The 24,474-nt window shown below is 35.8% G+C and overlaps 1 protein-coding gene across 1 annotated transcript in view; it reads left to right on the top strand.

The window, feature by feature from the left end:
• VPS13B (vacuolar protein sorting 13 homolog B) overlaps positions 1–24,474 on the top strand; it is a 424,315-nt gene that overhangs the window by 63,089 nt on the left and 336,752 nt on the right. The window contains exons 13-16 of the mRNA XM_008924039.2: positions 217–386; positions 2,309–2,503; positions 4,097–4,221; positions 20,483–20,667. Of these exons, the coding sequence (XP_008922287.1) occupies positions 217–386; positions 2,309–2,503; positions 4,097–4,221; positions 20,483–20,667 (675 nt within the window). The remainder of the gene's footprint in view (positions 1–216; positions 387–2,308; positions 2,504–4,096; positions 4,222–20,482; positions 20,668–24,474) is intronic.

Genomic DNA, 24,474 nt, shown 5'->3' with positions numbered 1-24,474 from the left:
GTTTCTGAGGAAGAGCAATACAGATTTCAAAGTCAGGAAAATCCAGTTAGTATTGCATTTAGCCTTAGGTAGAACCGGCATGGAATAACATTATTCGTTATGAGGTGGGGGGGAAGCTTTGCTTTTTTTGCTAGTCCCTAATCGTTTCTGAAACAGCAACTGTAGGACACATTTTATATATTTTAGTGAAACATATGTAATCTTGATTTATTGTAGATATTACAGATGGAAACAGAACTGTGCCAAGCTCAGAAGAAATAGCATCACTGGAGGAATACATTCCCACTCGACTTACAACATTCACTGTTCTCAAGTGTACAATTATAATCCCTGTGGCAGAATTCAATTTACTAGACCACTTGCTGCCCATAATCATGGGTGAGAAGGTATGTATGTACAGATAATTATTCAGTTCTTTATATTGGCATGTGCTATTCCATATAAATTTTCTTACTGGTCTGTGATTCCATGTGCTGGATACACTGCTGAATTCTGAATTGGTTTGGTGCCCATGAGCCTTAGCTCACCTAAGACGAGTGGGATGTAACTAGTCAGGCTTATAAACTGAAGATGTCTTGTACTTATAAGAAAAAAATAATTGTGAAGAAAAAAGATTTTAAACCATCAAGGAGATGAAAAAGTAGTAGCTCCTTTGATTAGAAGAGTACCTGTTGTGCAGGTCTTCCCAGACTTGGTAGAGTCTGAAATCTTTTAATGCAGAGGCTCAATAGAGACTACACAGATGTTAACAGCCAGCTGTGTGTGTGCTAGTTCCAACCAGGATATGAGCAGGACATGGGCTGTTACTGAGAATTTAACTACTGAATGACTTGCTCGGAGAGGCAGAAATTTCCTGACAGCCTTAATTTGTTTTATTTTCTGGATATGTGTAGTATAACACCAGCTAAAGAATCTGGTTTTATTCCTATAGGATTCCTTCCTCAGTGCACAATGCTGAGGTACTGTAGAGATGAGACTGGAAGGTATTCTATGGATAAGAGAAGGAATGGGAAAAGAGCAAAATCAATCAATTCTTGATTTAATTACATTTCTGGAACTTTTGTCTGATATTTCATCTGATAGGCTGAGAAAGCTGTGGTTGCTCAGACTGGAGAAGAGAATGCTTCAAGGAGCCCTCATTGTGGCCTTTCAGTACCTAAAGGGAGCTTATAAAAAGGAGGTAGAGGGAGTTTTTATACAAGTAGATAGTGACAAGACAAGGGACAATGGTTTTAAACTAAAAGAGAGCAGATTTAGATTAGATGTTAAGAAGGAATTCTTTACTCAGAGGATGATGAAGCACTGGAACAGGTTGCCCAGAGAGGTTTTTCCTTTTTAGAATTTCTTAGCACATTGCATTGTAGTGGGGCTTTTCACCTTATGGGCATGGGAAGGTGGTATTTTTATAATGGGAGAACAGTCCCATGTTTGTTTTAGATGTGAGGCAAAGAGTTTAAATCAAGTGAACTTTTTGGTTGGTGTAGTCACCACTTGGAGTTTCAATTTACGTTTCCTGAGTGAAACCATGCATATTTAAAATAACAATTTTGAATTTTAGATTGAAAATCATATATATGTCAACTTACTGTCCTATTTTGATGCAAGTTTAATAATTGTTTTAGATTTATAGAGTAATTTGGATCGGAAGAGATCTTTTTAGGTGTTCTCCAGGAGTCCAACATCCTGGACAAAGGAAGAGCAGGTTGCTCCAGGGGTTGCTCTGTCAAGTGCTGAATTAGCACCAAGAATGGAGATGCTATAAAAAGCTTTCCCATAGACCTAATTTGAATTGCCTGTGTTCCAGCTTGTGTCTGTTGTCATCCTCTTATGGTACACCTTTGACAAGAGTCTGGCTCCCTCTTCTCTCTACTCTCCCAGTAGGTAGCAGTAGACAGAAGTAGCATTTCCCTCTGGCCTTCTCCAGACTGAATTACTTCAGTTGTCTCAGTCTTTCTTGAGACAGAGCTCATGTCCTCCAACCCCATAACCACTTCGTTTCCAACAAACTTATTCTCATATGTCCATGTCTGTCAGCTGTTTATCCAGCACTGGCTGAGCCTGGCCTGGGGCAGCCCTTGGTCTCACCTCACAGAGGCTGCCCCTGCAACCCCCACTGCCCACCACCAGCACCTGATCACCTGCACCTAAGACAATTCGGGATAAAAAGTTGATGAGTATAATGCTGTGGTATCTGTCAATAGTTAATTACAGGTAGATTTGCTTGTGTATGTAGGTAAGAATATGTAGACATCATAAATAATACATCTGTAATTTAATAATTGTATGGTTTTTTTCCTCTGTCACTTAGAACTTAAGTGGAGTGTTAAATGCTGCAAGTTTCCATCCCCTGCGGCCTTTACCTTCCATCCGAATTTTGGTGGATAAGGTTAACTTGGAGCACTCCGTGCCCATGTATGCTGAGCAACTGGTGCATGTGGTCAGCAGCCTTGGCCAGCCATCTGACAACCTGCTTCATTACTGTTACTCACACTGCTATCTGAAGGTAAAGGAAGGCTTGAGAACTGTTTCTTGCTGCTGTGCTGAAAAAAAGATCATACACATATAGTTTAATCCTAAGTGTTAGCATGTTTCTTGGGAGAAAGTTTTCAGCTTGCCTAAAACAGCTTGTCTAAAAGGATGTAAAGACGTTTCACATAACATTGTTGTTTGCAATTGCTGCTTCTGACTGGAGCCAAATGCTTTGTACTATGAACAGAGAACTTTGTATGAGGAAACTGCAGAGAGTGAAGCCCCAAGGTCTTTGTGGCAAGGTTGAGTTAAAATAATGTGGAATGAAACCTTTTTCTTCCCAGATAATGCTCATAGAATATGTAGATTGAGTGCTGGAAAGTACACTTAGACACTTGATGGGATGTTATGAGGAAAAGCCATCACTACTAGTAGTATTGATGTAGCAATACCATGATAGTGAAGGTATGCAATCAAAAACTGTTGACTAACAATTTGTTTTTTGTTATAAGAGGAAAGGCCTCTGAATGTTCTCAATTAAAGAGGCAGTATGTGAGAGGAGTTCTTATTGTGAGGTTGGGGGAAGCTTAAGCTATGGGAGATTGTTTTAGGAGTATTCAGTTGCCCTCTGCTCTCAAGAGGAGTTTTAAAACAGACCTTCCAGCCTTTTAGGATGGGCTCAGGCAGTTCAAAACCTTTTGGGTGCTAGTAAAATGTAAATATTTAATACTAGTACTGTTAGTTTTGCTCAATTTTTCAATTATCTATTCACTTCCATGCTGATATCTTAGTAAGAATTTCATTATTTAAATCCTTATTTTCTGCATGAACAAAACTCTGTTCCAGAATTGCATGGCATGCTTTAAGTTTTCTGTGTGATATGTTTACCTTCTGTCACATTTAAAGTGATTGGTATTGCAATATTGCAAGTCATCTGTATGTTTTTCAGTTTGAGGGGATTTTTCTATTCAAAAACTTTACAGCAGCAACATTTGAACATCAGATTTGAGTTTTAAAGGGTTTATTTGCTAGCTTTAGTATTGGCCAAAGTGGTCTGTTCTTATGTGAATGGTGGTACAACATTATAAAAGGCAACTCTACAAAAGTTTGTTTTTCATATTGAACAGGGAAAGGAAAGCTTTTTGAAGGAAAAAAAGCTTTTTGATTTAATAAAAAAATTAAACTAGAGGTTTGCAACTGAAGTTAATTTGTTGTTGAAGGAAAGCTTCTAATTTCCTTAAATGCCACTTTTTCATACGAGCGTTGTTACAATTACCAAAAGTGATTTTATTTTGTATAAAAGGCAGTGTGTGATCTGCAAGTTAAAGGATATAGAATAAAGTGTTTGAGTTATTAAATTGTAATTCAGCATTTTGTTAAAAATTCAGCAGAGCATAGTTAACACTTTTTGAGGAAGAAAATATTGTTGTATGTATTCCTGTTAGGGCATTATTTTAAGTAACTTTCTGTAGCTATATTTGTGTTTGGGTGAAAGGAATTATCTAAAATTAATACATAATTTATTTAATGTTTATTGAGTATATTTCTATATATTATGTTATAAAATAACTTGAAAGTGATCTAATCATGTGGTAGCATACTGTTTGACTAACTGAATTTGTTCCAGGTATTTGGTTTTCAAGCAGCACTGACTTCTTTGGACAGTAAAGGATTGTACTGCATCCCTGTTCCAGTTATCCCCTCATTCAGTACTGCTGTTTATGGCAAGCTGATCAAGTTTCCCAAATATTGGTGAGCATTAAGCCTGAGCATTAAGTGTTTAAGTAATGCACAATTACTTTTGCATTTCTAATGAGTGACGTAAAAATGCAAAGCTTCATATATATCCCTAAACTTTTCTGTCTCATCTGTCATATTCTACTATTGTTTGTTATTATTAATAAGTTTCTCTGTAAGGATTGCTCTTAATAAACATTTTAGACCGTTGTTTGGCCAAGAAAGCAACCTCCACAAGTCCTATATTAAATGGCTTTGTTCTAGACCTTGTAGATTTCTAAAAGCAGTTTCCACTCTAAGTTACATACTGCTAGCAAAGCTTGATTTGTTTAACTGAACAGCTCTTGCTGTTTTAAACTCAACCAAATAAAAAGCAACAAGTTGGAGGATGAAACCCCAAAACATCCCAACCCCACAAAGTCTCTACTACACTTTTATTTATCTCTCATTACAGTTGGAAGTGTTTTAACATTGTGATCAGGTATTTTAGCTGTTTGTAGTAGTTCATATGTTAAATGAGAACACTTTTCTTCTGAAACAAATTCTGTGCGCTATTATGAAATGAGCTATGTAAAATTTTTTTTAAACTTAATTGTCATGGAAAATTCAGTATTTAAATTTATCTTTTCAGTTTAAATCTCGTGGACATAGATGTCAGTGCATTTATAAAATCTGTTTTCAGGAAAATGCATTTTGGCAATACTTTGGACAGGATATTAGTTTTCTTTGTCCCTCCTTTTGAGAAGTAGCTGTCTGTAATACTACTTTGACTAAACACATGCAAAGAATTTTACATAAAATGACAAGAAAACGTGTTAATATGTTAAATACTTCGGCTTCAAACATTGTATTGCATAGCTAATTTATAAGATACATTTGTTTGTGAAAGCTTAATGGATTAAGAAAAAAGGACTATGTCTGTGACTGTTCTTAGTGCCACAGAGAGAATATACTAATTTTTCTCTCACAGGCTGTGACACCATGTTGAATGTAAGAGGGTTTTAGCATTATCGGAACACCACCAGGTGGTAGCAGCCTAACTGGATTTGTCATATTTTTTATCAATAGTTTACAAAAGTAATAACCTCTTCAAGTTAATTGCTGTTGTGTTGCAACCGTTTTCTGAAAAATAAAAAGTGTTACCAGGATAACCCATAATCAGCACTAATCAGAGTACTTCAGGACTTGGTTAAGATTGACAGTCTGTCATGACGTCACCTAACATTTAACACTGAGCTCTGGTTAGTGATTCTTGTTAGCAAACTGTAAGAATGAATTAGTGTTTAATGGTAAACTTAAATTTATTTACTGTATTATAAATCCCAAGGTTAGTTATGCAAAATCAAAAAGATTATTTTTCAGACGAAAAATAGTTAAAGAAATCTGTCATCTGACAAGTTCAAGTGCTGCTGCTTTTTCATGAGTGCTCTTCTGCAGGTGCTTGTGCTCGTTATGCTCCATCTCTTTCTTGCTCACCCATGCCTGGTGTCCCGTGCTTTTCCCCATGTGCAGTTGCACACTTGCCATCGCGCTCTGTCTCACGTGTTCGTGGTCTCGCGCTCGCATTCTCTCGCTCGCGTGTTCTCTGATTCTCTCGTGGTTTCTGTTTTGCTGTTGTTTCTCTATCTCTCTCTTTTAAAAATGCATTGTATTGTGGCGTGTGCCAAGCTGGAAAATAGGGTAGGGTAGATTAATAACATAAAGGGGCAGTAGTTTTGGGGAGTGGAGGCAGGGGAATGGTCCTGCTAAAACAGCAAATCATCTATCAGCATTTATTAGTAGATCTTGTAAGATCAACACTTATTGTGGTCTAGTGTATTTTAATATTTTTCTCACTTTTTTCCTGTGATATGATCTTTTTCTAAAGCTTGTTTATTTACTAACAGTACAAGATAATTATATAAAATGAACTTATTCCAAGGATTTATCTAAACTAAGCAGCACCAATTTGTGAGTAATAAAGTAGAAAAACAAATGAGTACAGCAGCAGCCTGGTTAAATGAAGTGTAGTTTGAAGTGAATAAAACTCCAGATGAAACACATCAAATAGCACTTCAACTAAATCGAAATCAGCATGAGGACTGAGAGCTTCATTGAAGTCATGCAGTGAGTGAGAATTAGTCTGGTAGGATAACCTGGTAATGTCATTAAACTTAAATTCAATCCTCCCTCCCAAATTATACCACCTGCTTTATTTGGATTTGTGGATTTCACATTCCAGAGTTTCTTAAAGTACACACATCTGATGCTACATGTGTTCTTCTATTTCTTCGTAGAAAATATATACCACAGACCATACCTTTTAAAAACAAAGACATTTTATGAACTGTTATGGAATCCCTTAGGTAGTATGTTTTGAGTTAGCAGTGAAAATCTCAACTTTATTTCTGACATAAATCAGTAGAATAGCTTTCTTTTCTAGTTTCAGTACAATAATCTTAAAATGTATACAGTGTATAAAATACTGTAGTAATATTAATTTTTTAAAACTGATTGATAAACATTGGCAGGTTATTTTAAGAGATAAAATTTCAACAGCATCAGCCCTGTGAGTTCCAGTAAATAACCATAAACTGTCATAAAGTGCTGTTTTGTTTTTGTAGTAGATTGATGTCTGTTTTAATTGCGGTTAATACTATTTCTTACTATAAAAGAATATGCTCAAACTCACTAGTTAACTAAGTCTTGGACATCTTTTAAATTGCATAGCTAATCTATTTTTATTGGAAAGTGCAAACCATCTGGTCTTTTGTTTTTGTCAAGCATAACAAGATGCAAAATACATTCATGTCAATATTTTACAACTACTTTATATAGTGTTGCATGTCAGATTGTAAAGCAGCTTTCAGAGCTTTTAGGAGGATGTCTAAAACCAACTGAGAATTAGCAGAATATGGTTAAAAGCCTAGAATGAAGGACAAAAATGTTTATTGCCAAACAGGAATTAGCTGATTTCTTTCCCTTTTGTTCTTTTGGCTACAATGTCTGTGGTAACAGATGAGGTAATCTAGTGTAAGACACTTTGGTGTTATAACCCTCTATCACTTATAAAATACCACTTTGTTGTACTTCTGAAGAATATTAAACTAACATTACACAATATATATTCTTAATATCCTTCCTTTTATTTTTCTGATATCTGAATGATAGTGAAGTGTCCTCTGTATATTTTGAGCTAAATACCAGTCCAATTATGTGTGTTATTGCATTGCATTGCTTTTCTTAACCTGTTCCAGACTCTTGTTTTTCTTTATCAGGTCTGTGGGAAGGTTCTCACTGTCTCTGTCTGTGACAACTTTTGATACTCTGACTGGCACACCAGGAAGTTAGCCTTTTGGCTAACTATTATGCAGTGATATTGAGAAATATACTTTGCCAGCAACCTGAACATCAGCATTTTACTTTCTTACCTGACTTCCTGCATTTGATTTTGAATTTGTCACCATGTAGTTGCAAAATGTAGCGCTTTGTACACACAATTTAGTTTCTCTTACATTTTTTGACTTTAATATTGCTATTACAAAAATAGAGGATTCTAAAGCCCTCATTATTACTGTATAGGTTTCTGCTCAAATTTTTGTTACTGTGAAGTTGTTTGTATTTTCATACAGCTTTGGTTCCATTTTCTTCCATGATGTGTCCCCTTACAAGGCAAACATCCCTCTCAGTCATAGCCATGTACTAGTGTGCCATAAAACCGTATTCTTATTGACAGAATTCATTGTTAGACTCCCTACACAATCCAGTAAGGTCATTATAGGCTCCAGTATGAGTCAGCATGTGCATCCACTCATGTCTGCTCTGTGTCATTTTGTAAATCCTGTGTGCTTTTGATGATATCCCAGTGAACTGACTCAAGTGACAGCAATTCATGTTGATCCGCAAGCAAATTGGTTGATGAAGATCTGACTTCTTACACAGTAAGTTATTTAGCAAGGAAGTTAGCTCCTGGTGACATGGCCTTTACCTACAAGGTACTATTGTGATGACAGTAGGAGATTTTAGGATTTGCTGCTCACTGAAGAGAGGATTAAAAGTGTATTATGGGGGATCAGGTGAACTATCTGTCTCTGTTACTTTTTTGATTGAAACATCTTTGCAGGGCATGTTCAGTGGAATAATCTGCTTAGAACTAGAAATCACAGTAGCTTTCTGAGTTTGAGAGTCACAAGACGTAGCTGTTGTGCTGTTCAGTGCAGTTGTGCTAGTAAGAGGCAAGCGGACCCTATTGGCAGGAAACACAGAGCCCAGTATCCACAGATTGGGAACACTAGATCGTAAATCTAGGAAGTTTTCTCATAAATTGACACTTCGGTCTTGATTTTGGCAGCCTGTTTTACTGGCTAGTCATGGTAAATCAAGAGTAATGTCAGTTTAGATTGGGTGTGGATTGCGTTTCACATGGGCAGTTGAGGGGCATGCTTGTTTCCTGGGTCAGAAGTAAAAACAGGTTGAAAACACATGAAACTCATTTTGTAGCATTCAGTTGTGACTATTAGTTATGTTAGTAATTGGATATATCTGCCAGATGAAAATTCAGGGTAGACTGAATGCCTGAACAGATGCCATCAGTGTATGGGACAGGGGAGTTTCAGCCACATCAACGTTGTGCCAGTTAGAGCTAGCACATGTTAAAACCTGTCTGAACCATTGAGATACGCCAGTGATATGGGCTGTGCAAAAGCAGAATGCAACAGTCATTCTCTTGGGTTCTGCAGAGGTGGTTGTGTAGAATTGCCTCAGATGTGAACAATCAGTCTAGGGAGTGTGCTGGATTGCTTCAGCATTGTATATTTCTCTGCCATTGCCTAGAAAATGCATCAAAGAACATAATACTAAATCAGATTTTTAAAATTAACTTATTGATAGCTGGTTTTGGTCAGGCTTTGTGAGTAGCAACTTTGACAGTTTCAGAAATTGGTTTACTGTGCATCTTTGTGTTTGAGGAGTAAGTATGGCAATATCACAGCACATTGCAAACAGTAATAAGGGGTGATTTAACAGCTTTAACAGGAGAAGGACTTTTCACTGAAAATGTGATTTAACATATCTTGCATTATAAAAGTTCAAGGGAGCCAATGCTTGTGTGTAAGGATGAAGATGCTTAAGGAACTTGTGTGGAACATTTTATAATCTGTGGTGATATTAATATGTCAAATTTCAGCAAGAACATTTTGGGGCACTTTTCAACTTCTGGAAGGAGTTGTTGTCAGTTACCAAGAAGAGCCCTTAGACCAGGAGGAGTTTTGCATCCTGAGTACATGACTTGCAGCTTGATTAGTGTGACAACAAATTAACTTCAGTTGCAAACCTCTAGTTTAATTTTTTTTTAAAATCAAGTCCAGATCTAATGTTACTGCTTCTCAGCAGATGTGGCAGGCAGCATTCAGCAAATCTGTTAAAAATTCACTTTTAATCAGTGTAAATTGGAAGCAGTTGTATTGTTCAGTATTGTCCACGAAGAGGAAATTCAGCAGAGTTGACAGTAAAGGGTGGTCATCTGTAGTGTTTCCAGTGTAGTTATTTAGACTAATTAATTGTCAAGTCTCTTCAGTGAAAGTAAATTAAGCCCATTGACTAATATCTGTCCAGGGAAAGTGATTGCACATGGCTAATACTTAATCCTGGTTATTATAACTGTTGCCATCAGTATTTGATGACATTTGTACTAAAAACAAGAAAATGGTATATTGAAATGTGTGGGATTTTCAGGGTTAAAGACAAATTTTGGTTAGAGACTGGTGAAAGGTTTCAAAAACTTAGTCTTAAAGCCGAAGTGCTGTTCTGTAGCATAGATTCTAAAGAAAAAATGAATCCTTAATATATATTCCTTTTGCACTGGATGTATTTAGAAATTTTGTTTCTCTTAGTGGTAAAGCTATGTGTATGAAGTGATCTGGTTAGGATTTTCAGTGATATTCTTTATTATGAGGCTTTACCCATGTAAACTCTGGCTAGAAAGATGCATTGGTGGCAGTTCATCACACAAAGTTTGTCCTTTGTTTCTCCAGAATTTTGCTTGCATTTTTGTGCCTTTTTTTTCTACCTCTTTAAGTGTATCTCTGAATTACAAAGCAAAATATAATCTCTGAGCTGTCATCTAAATAAATCTAAATATTTAGATGTCTGCTAAATAAAATATTCTAGAAGACATCCGTTGCCCTGAGGCCTGGTAACCTCTCGTAGCTCAGTTCATATACACATACCTGTGACTTTTTCCCTTCTGCTCCGAAAAGGAGGGGAAAAAACGTAAAATTAAAGCTAAGAAGGATATGGCCAAGCTTTAGACTGAGAATAGCTTCTGACATGCTTGGTCCTTTCAGCATCGTTTGAGAAAGTGCCAGCTGCCGTGGCCTGAGACTGGAGGAGAGCAAGCAAACCGGTCAGCAGTGGGCACAGCCACGGACCATTACTGGAGCCTGCACTTGGCCTCCCTAGTTTGCAATCAAGGATGCTTGAAACTTGCACCCTGAAGCTGACTGTGATGTCATTCTGCTAGCCAGCCCTGATCAAATGTTGGGTATTACGTAGAATTCTGAAGAACTGTACTGCAGAGCTTCACTCTCAAGCAGTAGGCACCAGAAACTCTGTAGTCTTAAATTATGCACCTACTCTTACAAGCATTTTAATCTGACTCTTGGTTAAAGTTTAACCATGATAAATGGTAACTAAAACCATTTTATTCAAAAAAAGCTGTATTTATCTTGACTCAAGCCAAATATAAGGGCTCCTGTGCACGTTCAGCTGTCTATAATACCTTAGCAGCTTTACTGCAGCTGTGTTCATCTCTAGGTTGGAGGATTTTGTCCTGTGTCCAGGATCATTTGTTTGCTATATTCTCCCCATGCTTGTTTCCCCCAGTTTGTATTTTTTTTATTACTATTTCTTTAGGAACGCCTTTTAAAGTAACTTAAAGTAACCTGTCAGGCGTACATACTGAGAAACAGGTACTGTATTGAAAACATGTAAACATTTAGACCTCCATTGGACCTGTATGTTTGGTAAACATTGTCTGCTTTTCATTGTGTTTTAATCTTCTAAAGGACATCAGCTCCCAGTTTCTGAACTAGATTTTTTAGCATGGCATGTTTTCGATGAGAATGTTAGAGGGCCATTTGAACAAAAAACAAAAAAAAGAACAACTGAGTCAGGCTCAGGTGGGATATAAAGTCCTTAAACAGTAAACTGTGAGAATAAAACCTGTTTATCAAATTTGGAAATGGGTTGTAGTACCTGTTGCAGGTACTTCTGATATCAATGCAAGAAATGGAAAGGATTGTGTTAGTTCAGACATGAGTACAAAAATTGTCGATTCATTTTTCAATTGATCAGATTTTTTTTCCCATTATAACATGTATGTTTTTTAAAGAAAAGGCTAAAAAAATTTTTACTTTGCTGATGTTTTTTCTTTGAGTTTAATGACTGATTCCAAAATAAACAATCAAATGTAAGAAAATAGGTTTGGTAAACATGATTAGAATACTCTAATCATGTTTACCTTTGATAGTGAAGAAATGTGCATATACATGGAGAATGACAGAATTAAGCATCTGATTTCTGTATTATAAATTTTTAGAGGAAGGGCAAATTCAAATGGAATTTTTCTAATGTCACTGACTTAGTCTGTTGCTCTGAAAGTACATGTATGACTTTGATTTTGGATACGTCTTGGATTTGGCTGTGTATACATATTACAAGAAAATCGCTTTGATGTGTTTTACTGTCAGTATCTTTTCTTCATGTGCGTAGCTTTTAATTAATGAAATAAATGTTATGAGGCACACAGTGAATGGACCAAAACTGAACACAGGAAAAGTGTATACATAGAATCTGCTTTAAAGTTTGTATTATTTTTGGGGAATGAATGGTATAAAGTAATGCTGGAGTCAGTGCTTAAAGATGTTAAAATTAGATTTAAAAATAAATGTAGTCTTTGAAGTACAAAGCATTATGCATTTACTGAGATTTAATGTTTTGCTTTAAATAGCTTTTGATATCCTTTAAAATTCTTTTGAGGTTGCTACTTAATGAGGCCACAGTATAGTAATTTTAAAGCCTTTATACTCTTTCTGCAGTTATGCAGAGTATACACATGAACCATTAGCACACCTTGTCCATTCATGTCCTTGCTGTTGAAGACACCCTTGATCCATCCTTTGCTATATTAAAGGCTTTTCTGGTAATCGGAAAAACAAAACACGCTTCCCTGCTTCCAGCAGCTTCCTTTTGATGCTGTGACTTTTATCTTAAAGGATAGTGGAATTGGCTTTTGAGGTACTGTAAGGCAAAGAGTGGGGTTAAGTGCTTTTATTTAGCAGTAAGGTTGGATTAAATGTTCTCCCTTCCGACCCCCAAACATTGTGATTTGTCTTTAACAGAATTGAGCAGTAGCCTGTGAATATATCCCCATTTAGCAGGGGATGATGAGGGAAAGGTATGGCACTACACACATGGCTTTTTAAAGATATAGCTTTGTTTCTCTTAGTCTTATGTATTTTGTTTGTGACATCTCCATTTAGTGCAATATTTTTCTTCAAGTAATAATTTTGTTTCACTAATGCAGATATTCACCTTCTTACTTCTCTGACTAGCTATAAATGATTTACCACAATTTCAAGTAACCTTTTTTCTCTCAGTGTAAATATGTCTTTTTTTTTCCACCAAAGTATTTAATCTATTTATAAAACAACATAAACACTATGCACAAGTTTTTAGTAGAAGAAATTCACAGAAACCCCCAAATCAGAACCAACTTACCTTTTTGGACAAATTTTCTTATTGAGATCAGTTGTTAGTGTTTACTTGAAGCTGGAGCTGTGCTCAGCCCTTGAATCTTCAGCAAGGAATTTGAAACTGTGTTCGTTCCCAAGAAGACCTTTGAACTGGATTTGTCAGTGCAGTTTTCTTCACTGAGCACCAGCATGTTTGAGCCCTTCTGGCTCCCTGTTTTACCTGCTAATGGCAACCAAATGGCTCTGTGTGGCAGATTTAGACGATTGATTTAATGGCTGTTTCTGCTCCTTCTGGGATTGTGTGAAAGGAGAAGAAGGAGAGGAAAGGGAAAGGATGGGGTTACTTCCCGGGACAGTAAAGCAGGCTGCTCTGTGGGAAGCCAGTTTCCCAAACCCTTTAGCACCCCTGTGGCACTGAGCTTGGATTACACTTGGATATATAAAGCAATGATACTGGATTTCTAAAAGCTACCAAAAAAAGTAATGCTTGCTTTGTTTTGATAAACACAGATCTTTGCAGTGTGAAGGTTTATGACCACTAGCAACTTTTACCTGGTTAGCCCTGGTGGTTTTGTTCATCTGCAGCTGTTTAGTTACAGCATCTCCAAGTTCCACGTGATTCCTCCCTGCCCCTCCCCCCAACTTTTATGTAAGAGGTAAATGATAATGATGTGATTTAGTTTGTCATTGCTGCTTTTTCAGGTAGGAGCTATTTTTGTGAAAAGATACAAGGCACAATTTAGATGTAGATATAAAAGTCCTTTGCTTCTCACATGATTCCACCCTGTAACACCTTCATTGAGCCGGTGCTTCCCTATAGAAAGTCCTTGCTTCTTTCTGGAATGTTTCTGGGGTTTTTTGCTTTTAATACATTTTGATCATGGGTCACTCTAATGAGTACTGACTTTTTTCTCATGGTCCTTATGTTTGGATCTTGTTGAACATAATGCAGCTAAATGTCATAGCCCTTCCCTTGTTCTCACTAATACCCACCATCAGTGACAGGAAGATTCCTAGATCCAAGTAAAAAATTTAGACCTTCTAGAAGAAGTAAAGAAAGGCTGGTTGATTAAAGTGCAAGGAAGAAAAAAGTCCTGAATTGGCATCTCCACGAGGAGAGTTTCTTATCCCTTGTTTTTTGATGTGCACCCCACACTTTGTGGCATTCTGAAGAAATGGTTCTTTAAAGATGTAATTTTATGCATAAGATTACGTTGTTTAATGTGTGTAACCCATATATATTAAGTGCTTAAAGAAGGCTGAGGCCTGGTTGTAATCTCCTTTTCTTTTTCTGTAGATTGCTCATATCACTTTAATTATTAGGAACAGAATTTTTTACAAAGGAAGAAATGACAATTCACTTGATCTTCACTTGCAATTTGATGGGTGTTCAGGTCTCTAGCATCTGTCCCATTGATGAGCTAGTAAGCTCAATTTGATCTAACATCCTAAATATGTTTCTCTAGTGCAGCTGCAGGTTTAACATGTTCCTCCATTAAAGTTTCAGCAGCCACCTTAGTTTATCCAAAAATAAGACTGAAAACGCCCAATCCCTTGTTGGTATCAACAGATTTTTAGTTCAGATCTGTTACATTTTGTGGCACATAGGCAATGACCTAACTAGAAATGGACATAGACTGCTTTCTTGCCTGCTTCCTTATACTTTTAATCCAGTGGGTGGAAAGACTCATCTCGTGCTTAGTGTGGCTGGAATTAGGTTGGCAAAAATTAGGACTTTCCTACCCTCACAGTCCTGGGGGTTTTTTTGCAGTCTTCCACTTTTTTCTCGTGGTATCTCATGGCAGGTAAAGTTACAATAACTGTCTTACTGAGGTCACTGATTTTCCCTTCCTTGTTGCTTCACAAGCCAATATAGTTATTTGCATATAGCAATCATAATTTTTAATCTAATGATCATAACTTTTAATATCCAGATATATCAAAACACATACAATTATTTTTTAAAAGATCCAAATTTAGAGCTTCTAGCAGGTACGTCCAGAGTCCTGCATTCTTTACTTAAAATAGATTTTTTTTGAGGTTTCTTCCTTTAGATATTTGTTTGATTTTATTATTTCTGTCTTGTAATATGCAATTATTCACTTTTGCTTTGCTGTGTAAAGGTAAATTTTATTGTTCCATTAAAACACACATTTTATTGAAAATGAAAAATGGATAGTCTCTGTTCATTTTCTAAGCCATATGGAAGCTTTTACTCTTGCCTGTATTGTTTTGTTTTCACAATTGTTTGAAGGAAATCTGTAGGTTTTTTTTTTTTTTGAACTTCACATGACTGAATACTTTACAAAAATTTTTTCATCACTGACAAATTTCAGATCTAATATTTAAAAAATGATACAGTAGTCAGTTTAAAAAGATAGCATTGTACTCTTCTAATCCCATATTTGAAATTTGCAGGAATACTAAGTTAATGTTTTGATTTCCTGAAAAAAAAAGAAAAAAGTGGTGAACCGTTAAATTAATTGTTTTCTCCCTTGTAATAGATTGTATGATTAGCAGTGTTTCCTACAAATAAGAGGCCAAGGCAGCTGCAGCTCCTGAAAATTAATCCATGTAAGAGATAACATAAGATGTCAGGCAGCTTTTAGTGTAGTCTATAGAAGAACAGAAGAAGTTTTGAAGACATCAGTCTTCGAGATGTTTTTTAATAATAATTAACTTGACCCTCTAACATGAATAACTGTATGTCGCTGACTGAAGACTGAAAATTGTGTTAGTATATGTGGACATGATATGTTTTAGGGTTTTTTTGTGAGTAGTGGTGACTTCAGTTTTGCATTTAAAACAATAATAATTCCAGTTCCCGTTCCACATGTTCCCTTCAGAGGTTTGATATTTGTCATTGCATAGCTAGACGTTGTTTCCTTTACCATAATAAATAGTTGCTTAAATGTTAAGAAAAATGGTCAAAATTATAATTTCCTTTAAGTTGATGCGAAACATCAGGTTAAGTAGAAATAAGTACAGGTTTGTTGTAGGTATGTAGATGAAACCTTCATTCATGTCACATAAAACCAGCATACACTTTCCGTTTGCCGAAGAGGAAAGGTGTGCAAATGCTGACTGAAATTATTTGAGCATTTAAATTACATTCAGGTTCTTCTAAGGCACAATGCTGGGTTCTAGTAGCAGGTTACTGGTTTTGTTATTTTGGAAAAAATGAACTAATCGTATTTTACTGTACAGGATATGAGTAATAACAAAAATCAAATTTTTTCAAACATTTCGCAGGGTCCAGCTTTGCAGTTGGGGACTCTGTATAAACCTCTGGACCCAGCTGTTCACCACTATATTCTTTCAATCACTCTGAGGTGTTGATTTTACAAGAATGAGTTGCTGTTCCTAAAGTCTACAAACTGAAAATATTTCATAACAGGCCTGTGAATTGGTTATATTGGTGCCTATGCTTGGTGTATAAGAAGGTCCAGTTCATGTTTTCATTCAAAAACAGTGAAGAAAACTATTTTCTTTAATGATATGCCAGATTTATCCAAATATTTCAGCAAGTCTGTATTACAGTTTGTCAGCAAACTGGGTACAACCAAAGTGTATTTAAAAATCATTTAATTAGGACAGATTCATTTTCACTCCATGCCACTACACAGCAAGACTCACTTGTTCATATTTCCTTAAATTTATTCTGGAACTTGTCCAAGTTCAGCTTTAATGAGTAGCCTATCCTGCTAGTTACATTAGGATTTATTTTCCCCTAGAGAAGAGTGTTTGAATTGGTAGTTTTTTAACCTGTTCAGTTAAATGAACATATGTTCAGAAATGCATCTTAACTCTTGAGTGTAAAGATTTGAGAAACAATTATTTCTATTGCAGTTTTAAAATGCAGTTTAAGTAGTGGTTTTAGACTCCAACTATGTGCCATAACTGTTTTAATATGGTGATGAGTTTTGATATGAAGTCATATTCAGTTGCTTAATACAAATTTAATGATACAGTATAGAAACACAGATCAGACTTGGTTTACTGAAAAAAATTATTTGTACTTCTATTTTCACTTACTGCTCAAATATATCTCTTGGGTCATAAAAACTTTGTTAAATATAGCTCAATACCTTATTAATGATATATTTTCTGTAATAACAGGTGCAGTTTGGTAGCAAACTTATATTTTAAGATCTTTTAAATGCATTGTTTGTGTTTCGAAACTATTATAATAAATCCTGAATTATAATTGTACTTTCATCACTAGCCAGGTCTAGTTAAAATTTCCTTTAAGCAACATTTGCTGCACACATGGTACAATGCTTCCCCCTGCCTTGATTTTTTTTTCTATAAAAAAGGATTTATTTTCGACTTCCCATTCCCCCAAAGTTATCTGAAAAAAACCAGTGGACTTTATTCCTATGGGATTGTTAAAGTACAGTAAGTGTAGAATTTGCATATTGTTAAAAAAATTAATACACTGTTATTACTCCTAAGGGACTATTTTATGTGAAACTCTTAGTTTTGAATGTAACATAGGTCATACAGTAGCTGTAATATGTATTAGTTGAAGAGTCAAACTTTTAAAGCAAAATCTTTTCCAGTGCCATATTCTGTGTTTTGATTGTCACAGCTCCTCAGTTTCCCTCTAAAGTACATGAATTTGTTAATACCACATTGTTATTTTAGATGGAATTATTGCAGAATCATGTTTGTCCTGAATTTTACTGAAAAATGTTTTCTACCTACTTTCTTCCTTCCCAGTTTTACACTAGGGAACCTGTCTTTTGAAATATTCAGACACTTTGTTCTATAATATTTAGTTTTAATCCTGCAAAATGATATTCAGAAATAAGAGGGGAAAAATAGAAAAACATGTTGTCTGAAAGGATAACAAAAGGAAAAATACCAGAAAGGAAAAATGCTACAGTGCACTTTTGTAATAAGATAAATAGTAATGGATTACATTACATGTCTGGGGGGGGTGGGGAGAGAATACCAGGAAACATTGTGATATCACCATGCATTCCATTTCTTTCCAGGTAATGCCTGGAAAAGTTCTGTGAACACACATAGTTGTCCACCTTCAGTTCTATGTAAAAGAAATGGGTTGTGCTGTCTGTTTAATCTTGAGTTTTAAAATAAATTATTTATAATGTATGCACCATTTTGTTTTACAGGAATGGATTTTCTTAAGTACAGAATTGCCTTGAATACTTCTTTGCTTAAGTGCACCTTTTCTGCTTAAATTGATAGATTACCGAGCTTGGACTTAAAATCTAGGAAATTTTAGGCAAACAAGTTTGAATTCTAACTTGACATGAACATCAGGAAAGGTCACAATGTTGTAGTTTCCACCTGTGCTTTTCATGGAACCCAGAGTTTTTCTGTGAGTCTTTATAGGGATATATGTACATTTGCACAGAGGATTGTTTTTGTATCTGAAGAGGAGCTGAAATGGGAGACATTTTATCTAACTGTATCCACAAGATGGTGATTTCTGTGTGTCTTCTTGTGCATGTTGTGTGGTAGAGATGGTCAGAATAAGTTCCAGGCTCTTCATTCCTTTTGGTTGTCTGAGCCAAAGTGGTTTTCTGTAGATCTTTATCTGGCTGTCAGCAGAAAAGGCAGGTGGGAGATGCACAGCTCCCCAAAACAGGGTATATGTAACTTTTGTTCTAGCTCACTATTTGGTGTCTGTGACTCCTATTAAAAACAAACAAAATCCACCCAAACCAAAGAAAGCAAGCTTTCGCTTTGCTCTTTCCTGGTATTGACAAGGGATTAAGGGAGGAGCTCTGTTTGTGATTTAAGGTGAATGCTTGTATGCCCAAGTCCAAATTCCAAGTCATGCCACTGCCTTTGGCTGTACCACCATGTCAACATAGTAGTTGTTAGATGTCTTCAGATGTTTGGAATACTTACTTCCAAACCATGTTTCATGTGTCACACAGACCTTATCTGCAGCTTATGGGCCAAAAGTGTTAACAGCAAAATATTTTTCTATTCTGCTCCTTCACTTAGAGCATAATTATCGTGGGTCTGAGAAGTGAAGTATTTTTTCCCTCTAGTCGTCTTGAAGGGCCACTCTCCCAATCAGATGGAGAATATTCAAGGAAGTCTTATTACTGGAATTTTGTGTCACTTGATTCTGCTAAAGGTTTTAGCATTTGAGCATCAGGAATGGCCTGTTTCTGAATTCATTGAGCCTCCTGCAGAGTCTGTACTGCTGACATTCTCTCCCAAATGTCAGGTCATGCAGCTGCAAGCATTTTCTTCTGGACCCAGATGGGAGATGCAGTGTTTTGTGACTGTGTCTGAGAGTTCCTTGAAAGGTTTTGATTTTTCTGATCTAAAGAGCCATTCAGTGTCTGCATGTATTGCATCTTCAGTCCCTGAATATTTTGCTAAAGCACACTTCTTTTTCTGGGCTAAGGGCTTTTGTGAGCAGCTTTAGCAGCTTTACCTCATTTGAGGTTCTGATTCTTAATGGAACATTTTTTTATTTATTTGAAAGTGGCTTTAAGGATGTCCCTAAAATCTTCTAATTCTCCAGAATGAGAATGAGCCAATATGTTCATCAGTGATTATTTTTCATGGAATCACAGAATCATTGAATGGTTAGTGTTGGATGGGACCTTAAAGATCATCTAGTTCCAACTGCCCCTGCCATGTGGGACATTAGAAAAAATAATGCTAAATAGCACAAGAAGTATGTTTCAGTGATGGAGCAGGAGGTGATTAGGGCAATAATAATAATGTTGTAAATGTGCTGCATGAAAAGGCTCCAAAATGAGAGGGTTATAAAACCTTTATAGTTTTTGTTGAATATAGTAAATCAATCTGTTGCTTCATTTCAGGTAATAGTGTATGTATTAGGAAGAAAAAGTAAGTTACTGACTTTGCTATGGTTTTTGTAAAGTGTTCTTGTTGATGGTGGATTATATTGTCACAGAAGAATTTATTTCCGAACAAAATGTCCTTTACTTTGCACTACCCACTGTCTTTCCCCTCCCGTTCCTCCTCCCCATTTAAGAGGTAAAAGGCACTGAAAAATAGTATAGTTACTTAATGAGCTCTATGTCAGCGAAATATGGAATATGTGCCTGTTTGTATTTTCATGTATGAATATTCTCTATATGTTTTTTAAGTCACTGACCATATCTCATTTAGCAATTCATTGTAAGCTTTTTAAATAAAAAAATTCAGAACATTCAATTTTTGAACAGGTGTTTTCTGTGTTTTTAAAAACTTAATAATTTTGAATAGCTCTTATTTTGGTGGGAGCACATGGAATTGCTTTTATTAAGTATTTTAAAACCAAGAGATAATTAGATACAAATATATGAATTTTCCTATCGTGTTTTGGAGGGAGATATAAAGTTAAATCATGTAACAGGTCCTATTTAGGTTTCATTTCAGTATAAGCAGAATCAGCTCTTACAAGAAAAAATCTAATAGGCATGCAGTTCCGACCTTACAAACTAATTGCTAATAGTTTGATATTCTGTGACTAAGTTCTAAAATTGTTATTTTTTTACACCAAAGTATTGATTTTCCTTTTTTTTTTCCTCCATATTAAACAGGACCAAGCGAGCTCATGTCCCACTAACAGAATGCATTTTTGAGCTCCCTAATTTGACCATTCAAGCAACTAGAGCTCAAACTCTTCTGCTTCAAACTATTTACCAGAGCTGGTTTCATCCTGTTGGACATGTCAGTTCAGTGGTGGTGAATGAACCTTTGCTGAATGAGATTTTCCAAACTTCAGGTAAATATGTGATGCTTTTGGTTAAGTATTTATAGTGGTACAGAGCGCTGCTAGTGAATGTGAATACAACTATATCCTTTAAATCCAGGTTTTTACTTATAGTAGTTAACAGACAGAATGGTTTTTGTGTGTATATGGGTATTTATAGCTTATGCTTAAAATCCAGGATGTAAGCTAAGCCACCCAGCTTCACTCCTTGGCACCAATTTCTGGATGCATTTAATTTTCCCATACAGGATAATTTTTCCATGCTTTCCTCATCTGAAACATCCACCCTCGCTACCTTATATGGTGCAACGTTGTAACTTAGGATCATTCAGAGGTGAAGTTGGATTATTAAGGGCTTTATTAATCAATGGCATACACTGAATTTTTTAGAGGGGCTGCAGATGTTTCTCGTCCAGTTTCATAAATAAATGTTACTTAAGTGTTGTGAAACTGCTGCAGATATGCAAGTTTTGGTGTTGGTGACATAAATAATGAAATGCGTTACCTGTCATCCTTAATAAATAAATTAAGCATTTTGACCAATTTACAGAGGAAACCAGAATTTTCAAGTACATAAAGTTCATCCAGAAAATGACTTTTTTTTTTTTTTTTTTAGATTTCTATGCAGGCTATAGTAATTTATAGCTGTTATTGTTTATTTGTTGTGAATAAACCCATAACAAGAATAACTGAGATATTTTGGAATCTCCATCATTACCAGTCTTGGAGAATGTGTTAGGAGAATGATTCAGATGTAGAAAGTCATGACTTGAAGCAGAATGGTAGATTAGAATACTGGAAGTCTTTCAGTCCTGTTTTTCTCAATCTTATTTTTCTTTTTCACTCCTGGTGTTTATATTAGAATTAAATCTATGTTGATTTAGTGTTGCAAAAGAACTGTTGTATTTTTGTGTATCCCTTGGAATAAGTGTTTAAAGTGCTTTCCCAAAAGTCACTTGTTCTTTTTAATCCTTCATTCTGTGTGGGTTACCTTAGGATGAAATGGTGAGGTTTTATTTTCAAGTCCTGGTGTTTCTGAAGGTAGCAGGTTTACAATCCACACCTTGGAGAAATCTGAAAATACGGTCATTTGATCACTTCAGATGGTCTTAGGGCTTGCACAGTTTCAAACTAACCTGTTCTATCATTTAACATGTTTCAGTCTGTCAGTTTAATGAACTGTGATACAACTCTGCTAACAATATCTCTGCAGAATAAAAATCTGGAGCACACATTTTAAGTACTTCAAGTAAATGAACAATATAGTACACTTGTTTTGATCTTTTCTTGTTCATGGCTTAACGCTTGACCTGGTAAATTTTATACTTCTGTAGTTGTGCTTTGCATTAACTAGATGAAGGCAGCTTTGTGTTCAAGGCTATGAAGCGACTGCTGTCTATCCTTTTGTCCTAATTTTTGTCTTTGTTAATTCTATAACCCAACTACATTTTGTTTGAATACTGGTGTGTAAAATGTAGTATTATGCCTTGAAAGTTGTCCTTATACTTAGTGTTAGCTTTCACATACTTTTAACAGTAATGTGTATGTGTGTAAGCTTCTAAAAATTACCTGACTCTGTTTGCACAGGGAAGTTTGAATTTGAACACTTCTTTTACCTTTCTTTGTTTTTCTTTCTTTTTTTTCCTTTTTTCTCATTTTTTTTTCCAGTGGAGTAACTATGAGGGTAATGCACTGATATTCTTTTACTGATATTCAAATTAGTTTCTCCAAAATAAAACAACAGCTGATGAGTGTTCCTTGGGAGTCCTTGATTGGAGTTCCTGCCTGCCATTGCCCCCGTGTTCCTCTGGGCTGGTGCAGATTGGCCACAGACGGGTCATGTGGTGGGCCTGGCAGTAGCCATTGTCTCTCTGAGAATCTTTGTGGGTGTACAGATGAGCTTTTATTGTGTAGCCTGACATCTCAAGGAAATAATAGCCTTTTTGTCAATGGCATTGTGTTTTCCATCTAAGCCAACTCATTTTTAGCTACACACAAAAGTAATACTTAGAGAAAATAGCTTTCCATCCACACGGTGTTGTGGATTAATTGTTTCTTTGATCAATGTAGTACAAAAAATGCAAGTATAAACACATTTGCTGTATTTTCTTTTATAGCTCTTTGCTTTTTTCCTTTGCTTTTTCCAATTGTGTTTCCATGAAATTGTAGTTTTCTTGCAGGAAAAATTAACAACAGCTTAAAGATCCCCTTACCTTCACTTTATCCTGTTTCTCAGGGAATCTCTTTTTTCATATAATTTACTTTCATTCTGCTGTTAAAAAGAGTCATGAACTATGTATTTCATGAATACAATTGCCCAAATTATCCTCTATGTTTGCATTTTCAAACTCCTAAAAGCCATCGTTCTAACTAATTGGAAATATAGCAGGACAAACAGTTATGCATTTATCTAGATTTTTATACCCCTGTTAAAAATAAGTAAAAAAACCCTGCCCATCTATGACATTATTCATGAAAAAAAAAAAAGAAAGGACTTATGTAGTTTGTCTTCCAATTAATGGTCTGCTGTTATCCAGAGGTTTTCAGCAAATCTGCCTGCTCCAGACTGGATCACAGGATTTTACACATTCTTGATACACAGTACAACAACATGCTTTTTTTGTCCTCTGTGAATGAAATGTGGCCTGTTATAGAAATGGTCTAGTTATAACTTACTCACCCAGATCTGTTCTACCTATTTTGAAATATACTGAGACTTAACATTTTTCTTCTTTAGTAACTACTTGCACATAGCTAGTCTGAAATGTGTTTGCCATTTGTTTACATAGCCTACATCTTTCTCATCTGCCTGTGTCTGTATTCCCACTTTTCATGTGTGATTGAAGAGCATTATTGGGCTGAAACAGTTGTTGCTCAGCTTTATTGGGGCTTATGTCTTTATTGGGGCTTTGTGCCAGGTGCTTTTGTGAGTGATGTGCTTCCGTAACATAGTGATTCAGTATTACTTGAACTCAAAAGTGATACCACGAGCATCCTCTCAGCAAAGATATTTTTTAGCAGCAATTATGGTCCATAGTTGTATGCTTTTTCCAACACAGCCATCTCTTCCAATTTTAAAACTGTATCACTTAAACTGTGCTTATAATATGCGCTAAGATATTCCGTAGGAAAAGAACAGATGAAATTAGGGGAAAAAAAGAAATAAAAAATAGAAAGGAATAAAAAACTGAGAAAGAGGATCATCTAATAAAAAGGGAAGAATGCTGCAGAGGAAGATAAAACAAGGAGAAGCAGGTAGAAAAATTTCAAGTAGAAAATCAGTACAAGTTAAGAAAGGCAAAATTTAATAGGAAGACAAGTACAAATACATGAGTTGCAGGAGGAGGGAAAAACCTCAGAGAAAGCCAGGTGTCTGTTGGCCCTTTGACATGCTGTGGAAAGGCTCACAAGGTACAAAGACCTCTTTGGGAACCTGTCTGCAAGGTAACTGCACTGTGTATTTCCACAAACATATGAACAGAATTTATAGCTGGTGTCTGGGATTCTGTTCTAAAGTTTTACCTGGAGCAGAAATGATTTCCTGCTCCAGAACTTCTTTCAAAAGTAATTGAGGCTGAAATTGGTCTAGGGATTCAGAAGAACCCTCTCCAAGCTCTATCCTCTACAAATTCTTCTTCAGAATAGATTAATAGAATACCAGAAAGGGAAGATTGCTTTAAGATTAACACTCTTCTGTTCCCTGTGTACTTTCCTCCCCTTGCTCTTCAGAAACCTTTTCCTAGTAGGAGAAAACCACTGCTCAAATATTTCCTAGTTTGTTATTAGATTACTACTTTATCAGATCATCTTAGAGTTTCT

This window comes from Manacus vitellinus, unplaced genomic scaffold (assembly GCF_001715985.3).
Source record: "Manacus vitellinus isolate BGI_N305 unplaced genomic scaffold, ASM171598v3 scaffold_1_pilon, whole genome shotgun sequence".
In the NCBI taxonomy this organism is placed as follows: domain Eukaryota; kingdom Metazoa; phylum Chordata; class Aves; order Passeriformes; family Pipridae; genus Manacus; species Manacus vitellinus.
The sequence above is the reverse complement of the archived record's forward strand: the minus strand, read 5'-3'. Positions and strand labels throughout refer to the sequence as shown.